The following is a 13249-nucleotide window of genomic DNA, read 5'->3' as shown; positions in this document are numbered from 1 at the left end:
TAATAATGGAATAAACGTTGATGCTCATTGTGTTAAGCAGCTCATCGCAGGGGTGCGCCAGAGTTGGCTGAAATAGGTTCTTCCTTTCATTTGCACTGGGAGAGATAAAAGTGGTCATGGATAGTCAGGTAATTCCAGCAAAGACTATAAAATTAGTCAAACTTAAATGTCAGGGCAACCAGTCTGATTTCTGGGATGGCAGGATGGACGTATGAGGAACGAGACGATTAGGTCGGTTCGGATTGTATTCGCTGAGTTCAAAAGAATGAGGGGGATCATAGAAACCTATAAAATCTTAACAGGACTAGACAGAGTAGATGCAAGAAGGATGGTCCCGATGGTGGGGGGTGTCCAGAACCAGGGGTCATTGTCTGAGGGTAAGGGTCGACCATTTAGGGCAGAGATGAGGAGGAATGTCTTCGCCCTGAGAGAGGTCGGCCTGTGGAATTCATTACTACAGGAAGTAGTTGAAGTCAAAGCATTGTATGTTTTCAAGAAGCTGTTATATATAGCAATTGGGACGAAGGAGATCAAAGGATATGGGAGGGGGGAGAAGTGGCTATTGAGTTGGATGATCAGCCATGATCATAATTAATGGCAGAGCAGGCTCGAAGGGCCGAATGGCTCCACCTGCTCCTATTTTCAATGTTTCTTTGTTTCTATGACCAAGTGGAATTTGGGTGGGTAGTTTGTTAAATTATTTGGTTTGACAAGTCACTGATATGAGGAAGCATAGTGTGTTTATTATTTTATTTTCTCAGTTCACCTTTAAAAGGTTTGAAGAAGTGCATATGCAAATGACACAAATGTCCAGTGTATGATGATTGATACACCTCAAGGTGTATCTTGGCAAAGCTTTGACAAAGAGTCATCCAGACTCGAAATGGCCCCCTTGTCTCTCCACAGATGCTGTCAGACCTGCTGAGATTGTCCAGTATTTTCTGTTTTTGTTTAAGTTTTGATTATTTAGATATTGAGTTTATGTGGCTACCCCAAATGTAAGATTTACTTATGGGGTGGGGAATCGTCCAGTCCCGCCAAAGTCAATTGATTTTGGCTGACCTGCTACATCCCCTGTGGCGGGTTCTGCCACAGCGGGGTCGGTAAGTCCCCAGCTCCAGTGTTTTCATGGTTGCTGTTCTATTAACAAGTGATTGTAATTCAGTTTGTTCAGCAACCTGCGGAAAATTATTTTTCTCTGTTTATTCCCTCCCTGATGATGATGATGTGGGAAATTTGCAGAAACAAATCTGCCTCAGTCCTCTTGAAGGGCAATACAGCAGGGTCCATCAAGCCAACATGTCAATTCATTCATTGTTGTGATCATTTTTTAAATTAAATCCCAAGCCGCTTAAGAGCAAGCTCTTCTCCTGAACCGATGTTTGCAAAGAAAACAGCCAATATGAAAAGTCAAGCTGGCCAACTGCAATTTAATCCTGTAATTCCCATTTGTTTGTAATAAAGGACATTTTTTATTATCAAGCATATTTAATGGAATTCCTGCACTCCAATGATCGATCCAGTTATCAAATCCAAATTGAATTTGAAACTGTTCAAAGGAAATTACTCCAAATGTTTCTGTGGACTTGCATAGCTGCCGCCATTTCAACACCGTGAGTCCCAGCACCTGCTAACTGTAGAAATTGTTGTACGCAGTATGCTATTGAAAAGAATCAACTCCTATTATCACACAGCGGCAAAATTACATTGACCCAAACGCATCTCGTCCTTAGGCTCTGACAGATTTTGCTGGCAACGAATTAGACTCTTTTTTAAAGTATCCAATTCACTACATTAGTTGACGTGCTGGCAACGACTTAAACTCTTGTACTGACAAACGTGGGAAAAGTTGAAAGATAGTGTGGTTCAAAACAAGAAGTTGAAGATTGGATCAGTGTGGCAAACTCTTTCTTCCTCACGTGAAGTAAGCTGCTGCAGAATACTTTTGGTTCAATTCTCAGAGTTCAGAATATCAACAGCAATTAAATTTTGTATCTGACATTGATGTACACCAAAATAGACATCACCTTTTATAGTGCATGAGGACCATTCATAGAAGCTTTTTGGTATTGCATCCTGTACCATTGGTTTTAGTGAACAGATTCTATCTGAGGACTCAGCAGTGAATACTTTCAGGGGTTTAAGTAACAATAATGGAATGAAAGGTGTTCTGTGTTAAAGACTTGGGAGGAATTGAGCAGTGCGCATGTCTTTCTTCATGGAATGCTTCAGTGGGAACTAAGCAAGAGAGCAGATCCTTCTGCATGAAACACTTGAATAGGGACTGTATAATGGTGTCTGTTTGTGAGGCTATATTGAAAATTAGCCAGAGGGCTTAGTGGGCCCTGAAGGAAGAGCAGGTCTTTCAGTATGAGGTTCTATGCAGAGACTACACTGACGCAGGATACTCTATATAAAGCAATTTAATGGCTGTTTAACTATTAGTAGTTTAATTGTTGAGTATGGTTCAGTGGAGACTAATAGATCCTTCTATAAAAGAGGCTTTTGCGGGGGCTGAATAATGAGCAGGGAGAGGCTTTAGTGGGGTAAATCTTTTTGTGATTTGAAATCGAGGACTATTAAACAACTATAAATGGAGGAATTGTACAGCAGGATATTTAGCCTCTGAAAGATCAAATCAGGGTTAGCTTTGTGGGTGCTACCAATATTAAATCAGTAATTTTATTGTTTAAGTGAAGAAGTTGCTAATCAATGTTCCTTAACTTTTTATTTTACCAGGTGATCTGTACCCTTGTGGCAGCGTTTCTGCATTTCTTCTTCCTGTCATCATTCTGCTGGGTGCTGACAGAAGCCTGGCAGTCATACATGGCTGTCACAGGAAGATTACGAAATCGAATAATTCGGAAACGTTTTCTTTGTCTTGGATGGGGTTAGTACATAGTAATCGTGTGTGTCCTATAAGCATGGAAAAAATTGCGTTCCTTTATCAGTTTGCAACCCCACTTCTGTTTTGCCATAAGGCCATAAGATATAGGAGCAGAATTAGGCCACTTGGCCCATCGGGTCTGCTCCGCCATTCAATCATGGCTAATATTTTCTTATCCCCATTCTCCTGCCTTCTCCCCATAACCCCTGATCCTCTTATTGATCAAGAACCTATCTATCTCTGTCTTAAAGACACTCCGTGAATTGGCATCCACAGCCTTCTGCGGCAAAGAGTTCCACAGATTCACCACCCTCTGGCTGAAGAAATTTCTCCTCATCTCTGTTTTAAAGGATCGTCCCTTTAATCTGAGATGGTGTCCTCTGGTTCTAGTTTTAGCCATGGTCACCTCACCCTTTCCATCATATCCTCCTATTAGGATTGGGCAGTAAATCTACTGTGCTCATTTTGACAGGTGCTGTTTAACTTGTGGGGGACCACAATTGAGCATTATAGCAATGGATCACCTCACAGCTGCTATCACAACAGAAGGTGCCACAGCCTCCCTAGATAACCGGGAATGAGCATAGCCATTTGTCCTATTTTTGATTAACTTTCTTAATAAATAACCCTACGTTTCATGATCATTGCAGAGTGATTCCAATGCTTTTGCCTCAGCTGTCAAGTGCATTAGATTTTTTGAATTAAGAGAGTGAGCATGAGACAGTTGATGTTAGCTTTTCTGGCTTAGTGCACCTTCCAGTTGTGGGCATTAATTTAAAACCAATTTCTACTCTGCAAATCCTTCAGCTCTGAGTCACAGTTGACAGTGCTTCAGAGATGCTATCAAAAGAGCAAGTTGTAAGTTGACTTGTCTTCTGATCTTCTCCTTCGGGGAAATAACTGGCTGCCACTTGGCCCCTGCCACTGAGGTAAGAATGAGCTATTCCAGTGGGATGGGCTTCACTTGAGCAAATGTCCTGGCCAATCATCTATAAACAGTGCTGTGGACAGGGCTTTAACCTAACAAAGGTGGAGGCGTGCAGGGGAGGTCTGAGTAAAGGGAAATTGAGGAATCCAAAGAGTAAAGAGTTGAGTCATTGGAGTCGTATAGCAATGTGGATAAAAATGTGGATAAAGGCGAGCAGAGTGGGACAGGCAGTACATCAAATAAGGTCTTTGCAAGGAATAGAAGTTTAAAAAATGAAATTAAAAGGTGCTTTATCTGAATGCATGAAGCAATTGCTTTAAGATAGATGAACCAGTGGCATAAATAGAGGTAAATGATTTGATCTAATTGCCATTACAGAAATATGATGACAAGGTAATTAAGGTACAAAAATAAATATTCCAAGATGCACAATATTTCGGAAAGACAAACAGAATGGCAAAGGAGGAATGGTAGCTCTGATAGTAAAAGACGGCATAAGCACATTAGTGAGAAATATCATGAAGTAGAATCAGTGTGGGTGGAAATTAGGAAAGCAAGAGTCAGAAAATACTGATGGGAGCAGTTATAGGCCCCCTAACAGTATTTATAGCATTGGACAGAGCATTAGACTAATTATTGAACTTTGTAATAAAGGCAATGTAATTATTGTGGGGAACTTTAATCTTCATATTGACTGGACTAGACTGGAACAGTCAAATAGGTAAGAATGATCTTGAAGATAAGTTTATAGATGTTTTTGCAACAGTTTCTTGCAGCAATCTGTTATGAAACTGATTTGGATGAAATTGTCTTAGATCTAGTTTTGTGTAACAAAGTAGGGTTAATTAGTAATGGCTTAGTAAAAATATCTATTGGAAATAATGATCATAATACTACTGAATTCCATGTTACATTTGAAAGTAACATACTCCAGGCACAACAAGAATCTTAAACATGATCAAGGCCAGTTACATTGGTAGAGGGGAGAACTGACTCAGGTTAATTGGGTAAATAAGCGAAAAGATATGGTGGTAAATGAGCAGTAGATGACATTTAAAGAAACAATTTAAAATTATCAACAACACTGTCCATTGGACCCACAAACTCAGCAAAAAAGACCCATTCAGAGCTCACTCAGGAAGTTAAAGATAGTATTAGATTGGAAGAAGAGGGCTTCCAATCTTATAAAAAATAAATCAAGTCTGAGGATTGGGAACCTTTTAGGAACCAGCAAAGGGCCACCCAAAAAGTGATAAAAAGAGACTAATTAGAATATGAGAGTAATCTAGCCAAAAGAGCTTTTATAAGTGTCTCAAAAGGAAAAGTGTAGTGAAAGTAAATGTTTGTCCCTTGGAAGCCAAAGAAGTAGAAATTATATTTGGGGAAATGGTGGAGGCATTGAACAAATATTTTGTGACATCGTCACAGTAGAAAATGCAAGATTCATACCAGAAATTGACAGTAAGGGCTAAAAAGGGTGAGGAAAATGAGGAAATTAATATCAGCAGAGAAAAAGAATTGGAGAAAACTAAGGAACTAAAATTTAACACAGCCCTGGGAGCTGATGGCCAACACTCTAGGGCTCTAAAACAGGTGGCTGCAGTAATAGTGGATGCGCTAGCTATGATTTTTCAAAACGCCTTAGATTTGAGAACAGTTCCATCAGACTGGAAGTTGGCAAATGTTACACCACTTTTCAAGAAAGGAGAGAGAGTGAAATAGTGGCCAATTCAGGCCAGTTCCTCTAACATCAGTTATTGGAAAAATACTGCAATCTATTATCAAGAAAATCTTAACAATGCACATTATATGATTAGAACAAGTCAACATTAAAGGGAAATCCTGTTTGACAATTTTTTTTTGAGTATTATGAAGATGTAAGTAACAAGGTAGATAAGGGGAGCCAGTAGATATAGTGGGCACGATTCTCCGAGCCTCGCGCCGGGCCGGAGAATCGGCGTAACCGCGCCACGAAGCCCCAACGCCGGCGCGCGATTCCCCGAGGTGCGGGGAATCGGCGGCGCGCTTTGCGCGGCCGCGGGCCGCTGGAATCGGCGGGGCCACCGATTCTCCAGCCCAGATGGGACGAGCGGTCGCCCCGATACAACAGAGTCCCGCCATTGGCGTTCACCCCTGGTCGCTGCCGGCGGGAACGGTCCGGGAGCGGCCTGTGGGAGGAGGGAGGGGGGCTCCTTCACCGGGGGGGGGGCCTCTGATGGGGTCTTTCCCCCCCGGGGCCTAGTTCCTGGCGCGGCCGGCCCCTGAACACCGAACTGATGTTGGTGAGGGGCCGGCGCGCGTAAGAAGTTCCCCGCGCATGGGCAGGATGGCGCGGCCCAACTGCACATGCGCAGGATTGAGCTGCCCCAACTGCGCATGCGTGGGTTGGCGTGGCACCTGTTTGGCGCTGCGTAAGGAGGCTGGAGCGGCATGAACCACTCCAGAACCATGCTGGCCCCCTGTGGGGGCCAGAATATGTCGTACACGGGCCCTGTTCGTGCCGTCGTGAAACACGACGGCGCGAACACTTGGCCTCAATATCGGAGAATTGCGCCCAGTTTACCTGAATTTCTAAAAAGCATTTGATAAGGTGCCACACAAACGGTTCATAAGCAAGATGATGAGTTGGAGGTAATATAATCTTTATTATTGTCCCAAGTAGGCTTACATTAACACTGCATTAAATTTACGATGAAAATCCCCTAGTCGCCACACTCCGGCACCTGTTCGGGTACAAAGAGGGAGAATTCAAAATGTCCAAATTACCTAACACCACATCTTTCAGGATTGTGGGAGGAAACCGGAGCATCCGGAGGAAACTCATGCAGACATGGGGAGAATGTGTAGACTCCACACAGGCAGTGACCGAAGTCGAGAATCGAACCTGGGATCCCAGCGCTGTGAGGCAACAGTTTTAACCACTGTGCTACCGTGTCACCCATATACATTAACATGGATAGAGGACTGGTGAATGGACAGGAAGCAGAGAGTGGGCATAAATGCAGCATTTTCAAGTTGGCAGGCAGTGAATAGTGGAGTGCCACAAGGATCAGTGCTGGGCCCTCAGCTATTTACAATCTATATTAATGACTAAGCTGACGAGAGTAATGCATCGAAGTTTGCTAATGCTACAATGCTAGGTGGAAAGGTAAGCTTTGGAGAGGACACAGAGAGGCTGCAAAGAGATATAGACAGGTTAAGTGAATGGGCAACGAGATGACATCTAGGGTCTAATGTCGGAAAATGTCACTCACTTTGGTTGTAAATACAGAAGAGCGGAATATTTTTTAAACCGTGAGAAACTTGTAAGTGTTGATGTTCTGAAAGACTTGGTGGCACAGTGGTGAGCACTGCTGTCTCAGCTCCAGGGACCCGGGTTCAATGCCGACCTTTGGTGACTGTCTGTGTGGAGTTTGCAGTTTCTCCCTCTGTCTGTGTGGGTTTCCTCCCCCAGACCGAAGATGTGTAGATAAAAGCAAATTACTGCGGATGCTGGAATCTGAAACCAAAAGGAAAAATGCTGGAAAATCTCAGAAGGTCTGGCAGCATCTGTAGGGAGAGAAAAGAGCTCCCATTTTGAGTCTAGATGACCCTTTGTCAAAGCTAAAAGACATTGAAAGTGGGAGATATTTATACTGTGGGGTGAGGGAATGAAAGATGAGTCATAGCCACAGTAACCAAGGGAAAAGAGTGCTAATGGCTGTCCTCGGAGAGAATAAAAGGTGTCAAAGGCCAAACAGCAGATAAACTAAAATCAGAGGGTAAACTGGGTTTGAATGACCAGAAACTGAATGGGATGAGCCATATAAGCACTGTGGCTGCAAGAGCAGGTCAGGGACCAGGAATCCTGCTGCGAGTAACTCACCTCTTGACTCCCTAAAGCTGTCCACCAGCAACAAAGCAGGGGTGTGATGGAATGCTCAACACCATCAAGGACAAGACAACACATTTGATTGGCATCTCACCGCCACCTCCAACACCCACTCACTCCACCACTGACACACAGTGGCAGCAATGTGTACCATCTACAAGACGCCCTGCAACAACTCACCAAGGCTCCTTCGACAGCACGTTCCAAATCCACAGCCATTACCATCCAGAAGGACAAGGGTAACAGATGCATGGGAACACTACCACCTGCAAGTTCCCCTCCAAGCCACACACCATCCTGACTTGGAACAACATCGCCGTTCCCTCACTTAAAATTAAACAACAACCTAATCAGTTAACTTCAAAGGGTTTGTAGAATAAGTCACTTATACCAAAACAAAGTCCTGCCTGATTTTGAGAAAATAATCTGATTTTGACCACGCATTACGTTAACATTTAATTTTTGATCATCCATTCCTTCATGGATAGGTGCAGCTCCAACAACACATAAGATTCTGCACATGAATCAAGAAATCCACTTGATGGCAATGCATCTAATAACTTAAACATCACCTCTGGCCACTATTGTATTGCCATAGCTGCCGTGTGCATGTATCTGCAGGATGGAGTACAGAACATCACCAAGGCTGTAATGGCAACACTTTCCAAATCGGCATCCCTCTTCACTTGGAAGGATAAGGGCAGCAGCATGGGGACATCATCATCTACAGGTTCCTGCGAGTAACACACATTTCTGACTTGGGCTGCAGCAGCCAATACAAGACTGTTACATCCTTTTCAAGGAGAACCAGAGATAGACAAACATTTCTGACCCTTAACAGTGACGCCAACATCTTGAGAATGACAAACACCAGGCTGAAATTTTCGACCCAAATCGGGGTGAGCACGGAGGCAGATGGGACAATCTGAACCATTGACTGGTATGCCGGTTCCCCTATTCCATCCAGCTCTTGAGCCATTTTCACTGAGGCCTGGTCTGCCTGCAAGCGGCCCAATTAAATTCCTTTTCAGCCCTCTTTTCAAGGCATTGGGAAACAGTCCAGCTGTCTTGATGCTGTCTCCCAGCAGCAGACTGGGCATGGGCAGCTCTCCAGGCAAGCCTCAAGACTCTCCTTGCCAGCTTGGGTTCACTTGCAGCCCTGTGGTGTTCACTAATTTCTAACCCCCCCCCCCCCGCCAACACCCACCCACACCATTCGCTCTCCCCGCTCCCCCTCTCCAATGCAATGGTGGCCTATTTTTATTTTTAATATTAAAATGTTGGAGAGACATCACCTCTACCATGAGCATGCTCTCTTTTCCCCCGTCTGAGAAGGCATTCTGCTTTTCCGCTGGCGGAACTCCAAATTGAACAGCGAGTCTGCTTCTGACTGCCAGTTGGCTAATTCGGCAAAAATGACTGCTATCTGACTGTTCCTCATGTGTGAGTGACCTCCCATTAGTGCTTTGCAGCGAAGTCCTGAAGCTTATGCCGAAATTCCTGCCTAAAGAATTAAATCGGTTTTACGTTGAGTGTTTAGATTTTAGACTCTCTCTGAGTCTTGAACTTAGCTGTGAAATAACCTGCATTCCAAATTGTCATATTTGAAACACAATAAAATAAGTGCCCAAGGAGCAAAAAAGGAGAAAGGAAAAGGGAAGAGAGTCGCTGAAGTGATTTTTGATGCCTTGGAAGATGAAACCAAAGAGTTAATAGTGGGGAACACGGACATGGCAAAGATGCTAAATCGATACTTTGCCTCAATTTTCAAGGTGGAGGACACTAGTACCATTCCTATAGGAACCAGAAATTCCGAAGGAATAGAAAGGGAGGAACAGCAACATCAATAGGGAAAGGTTACTCAACAAACTATTGGGATTGAGGGCAGACAAGTCTCTAGGGCTTGATGGCCTACATCCTAGGGTGTTAAAGGAAGTAGCAGTGGAGGTTGTGGCTCCACTGGTTATAGTATTCCAAAATTCCCTGGACATGGGAAAGGTTCCAGGTGATGGAAAAATGCTAATGTAACACCCTTATTCAAAAAGGAAGGGAGGCAGAATGTGGGAAATGACAGACAATTAGTTTAACATCTATTGTTGGGAAAGTGTTGGAATCAGTTATCAAGGAAGTAATATCAAGACATTTGGAAAGTCAAAACGCTATCTATCAGAGTCAGCATGGTTTTATGAAGTGCAAATCATGGTTGACTAATTTGCGAGAGTTCTTCGAAGATATAACAAGCAAAGTGGATAATGGGGATCCTGTAGATGTAGTATATCTGGTCTTCCAGAAGATGTTTGATACGATGCCGCTCAGAAGGTTAATTCACAAGGTTAGATCATATGGGATTAGGGGTAATTTATTAACTTGGAAAGAAGACTGGATGACAGACAGAAGACAGAGTAGGGATAAATGGGTCTTTTTCTGGATGGCAAGTAGCTAGTGGGGTGCCACAGTGTTCGGTCTTTGGGCCCCAGCTATTTACAATCTCTACAAATGACTGTATACAGGGAGGGAAGGTTCCCTGGTCAAATTTGCAGACAAAATGAGGAAATATGAACCTTACAAATGGATACAGGTAGTTTCGGAAAATATGGCAGCTGGAGTTGAACAGTGTGAGGTCATGCATTTTGGTCACAAAAATGGGAAGGCAACTTATTACCTAAATGGGGAGAGACATTGGGGTGCTCCGTTGCAGAGGGATCTGGGTATCCTTGTGCATGAGTCATAGGAAACGAGCATGTAGTACAGCAGAAATAAAGAAAGCTAATGGAATGTTGGCATTTCTAGCAAAAGGAATAGAGTATAAAGGTAAGGAAGTGCAGTTGCAACTATACAAGGCATTGGTGAGACAACACCTAGAGTATTGTGCACAGTTTTGTCCCCTTATTTGAGGAAATATGTAGTGGCATTGGAGGCAATTCAGAGGAGGTTCATTCGGTTGATTCCAGAGATAAGGGGTTTGTCGTATGAGGAGAGATCGAACAGTTTAGGCCTATACTCTCTAGAATTACGAAGAATCAGGGGAGATCAAATGGAGATACACAAGATGATAAAAGGTATAGCTAAAGTAGAGATGAAGTGGATGCTTCCTTTTTTGAGGCATTCTAGAATGAGAGGTCATTGTTTTGGATAAGAGGTAGCAAATTTAAAACAGAATTGAGGAAAAACTGCTTCTCCCAAAGGGTTGTGTATCTGTGGAATTCGCTACCCCAGTGTGGTCAGTGGGACAGTGAGTAAATTTAAGGAGGAGTTAGACAAATTTTTAATTGGTAATGGGTTGAAGGGCCATGGAGAACGGGCAGGACGGTGGAGTTAAGGCCAGGATGAGGTTAGCCATAATCGAATGGCGGAGCAGACTCAATGGGTCAAATGCCCGAATACTGCTCCTACATCTTACGAGCTTAGGACATGAAAATGTTGCTAGTTTAACGACAGAGCAATATCTCATTGCACTTCTATTATGTGTTCCATGTACTTCAGTTTTTCTCAAAACGTGATCAATTACTCCACGTTATTACATCATCGTTTTAGATTCCATCGAAAGCAGTTTGTAAATGAATTTTAAAATTACATCGATGCAGTTTTGTTTCATTGGTGGCAATGCCAGCATTTTGTTTCAGATATTTAAAATGCATGAGTGGCAATGAAATTATATATAGTGATTATTATGCAACGTCCGTCCACCTTTTCCCAGATTCACATAAATAGTTCTAATGTAGAGAGCTGTAGATGCAGATATATACAGAGCTATTAACATCCCATTAAATCAAACATATTTTCTTGCACATTGCTCCAGTTTAAACCACAATCATAAAAGATGCAACGTAGATTTCGCATCCTTTATTTTTTAAAGAACCTCTGTGTAAAAAAAAAAAGAGTAAAATCTTTGCAATTATATCATCATCCTTGGATACTTGCTTTTATTCTTAAAGGTTGTGGCCGCCTTGGCATGTCCTGTAATTGTTAATTTTCAGTGTAGCATTCTAGGCTTGTGTATTTGAGACAAACCGAACCAAAATCAAAATTGGTTGTCCATTCAGTCTGCCAGAAAAAGAGCTGATTCCATGACACATTTTACTGCCATCTTTTTGGGGAGGGATTTCTTATTCCAGGCTGCAGATGTTTGTTTTAAATGGTTGTCGCACACATGAGGGCATTGCTTTTGATTTGTCCGATCAATACCCCTCTTCAATGGCGAAAGCGCTTCAGCATGACAAAAATGTTCGTATTTACTTCGGACTAGATTCTAAACAGCATCTTCAAATTATCCACCATGTTGGATAGGCCCATACGTTTTTGCAAGGTTTCCCAACTGCGATCTAGAGAGAAATTCCCCTTCTATTGCCAGTGATGGATGGAGAAATTGTTCTATGTTGTATTTTATATTTGCAGCAGGAATGTTATTAAAAGCCTGGGTTACAGTATATATTTGTTGCAGGAATATAATTAATGAACCGAGGTTAAGGTATCCAGACTTGTGTCTGCCATATCTGTAATTAAGGAGTTGTAAAAGGTGAGGTTATGACTCATTCGACCACTTAGTTGGTTAGAGATAAAAGGCTGATGTGATATTATTATGATTACCGCAGATTCCCTGGAGAGTAGATAATTGATGAGGGGTCATATTTAGTCTTGGTTTTGCAGGTCATGTGATATCTTAGTGGGTACAGATAATGTAATTAATGGGAGGAGGCAGATCTGTCTGTAGCTTTACAATTTGCCATAGGATTTGAGTCTGACAAAACATAAGGGGCGCGATTCTCTGAAATGGAAACAGAGTGTTTGCGCCATCGTGAACGCCGTCGAGGTTCACAACGGCGCGAAACGGCCCCAATCCCAACCGATTCAGGGCCCGAAAATGGGCTAGGAGCGTCGCCGCATCATTTACGCGCGCCAGGCCTTGGCGCGCGTAAAGGCGGCGTCGCATACATGATGCGGCTGGCGCCGCATAACTGGCGTCACCCGCGCATGAGCGGGTTGGCCGGCGCCAACCCGCGCATGCGTGGTTGCCGTCCTCCCAGAGTCCACCCCGCAAGAAGATGTCCGACGGATCTTGCGGGGCTGCGGAAGAAAGGAGGTCCTCCTTCAGAGAGGGCGGCCCGATGATCGGTGGGCACCGATCACGGGCCAGACCCCATTTGAGGCCCCCCCCGGTACAGGATACCCCCTCCCCTCCCCCCCTTGCAGGCCCCCCTCCCACCCACCCAGCGTTCCCGCCGGCAGCGACCAGGTGTGGACGGCGCCGGGGGGGGGAACCCGCCGTTTTGGGCAGGCCGCTCGGCCCATCCGGCACTGAAAATCGCGGGGGTACCGGTGAATCGCCATTTTGGCTGTCTCGGGCGATTCATAGAACATAGAACATAGAACATAGAATGATACAGCGCAGTACAGGCCCTTCGGCCCACGATGTTGCACCAAAACAAAAGCCATCTAACCTACACTATGCCATTATCATCCATATGTTTATCCAATAAACTTTTAAATGCCCTCAATGTTGGCGAGTTCACTACTGTTGCAGGTAGGGCATTCCACGGCCTCACTACTCTTTGCGTAAAGAACC

General features: G+C 43.7%; 1 protein-coding gene and 1 long non-coding RNA gene across 13 annotated transcripts in view; one reads left to right on the top strand and one right to left on the bottom strand.

Annotated features, from left to right (window-relative positions):
• The window catches only part of adgrb1a (adhesion G protein-coupled receptor B1a), an 888347-nt gene that overhangs the window by 684663 nt on the left and 190435 nt on the right, over positions 1-13249 (top strand). For all 12 annotated transcript variants that reach the window (XM_072468272.1, XM_072468276.1, XM_072468275.1 and 9 more), the window contains one exon: positions 2740-2890. In XM_072468272.1, coding sequence (XP_072324373.1) covers positions 2740-2890 — 151 coding nt within the window. The remainder of the gene's footprint in view (positions 1-2739; positions 2891-13249) is intronic.
• LOC140385777 (uncharacterized) overlaps positions 1-13249 on the bottom strand; it is a 42711-nt gene that overhangs the window by 17453 nt on the left and 12009 nt on the right. The gene's annotated exons all lie outside the window — the stretch shown is intronic.

Source organism: Scyliorhinus torazame, chromosome 11, assembly GCF_047496885.1.
Source record: "Scyliorhinus torazame isolate Kashiwa2021f chromosome 11, sScyTor2.1, whole genome shotgun sequence".
NCBI classification, from domain to species: Eukaryota; Metazoa; Chordata; class Chondrichthyes; order Carcharhiniformes; family Scyliorhinidae; genus Scyliorhinus; species Scyliorhinus torazame.
Note: the sequence above shows the minus strand (reverse complement) of the source record. Positions and strands in the feature narration are given on the sequence as shown.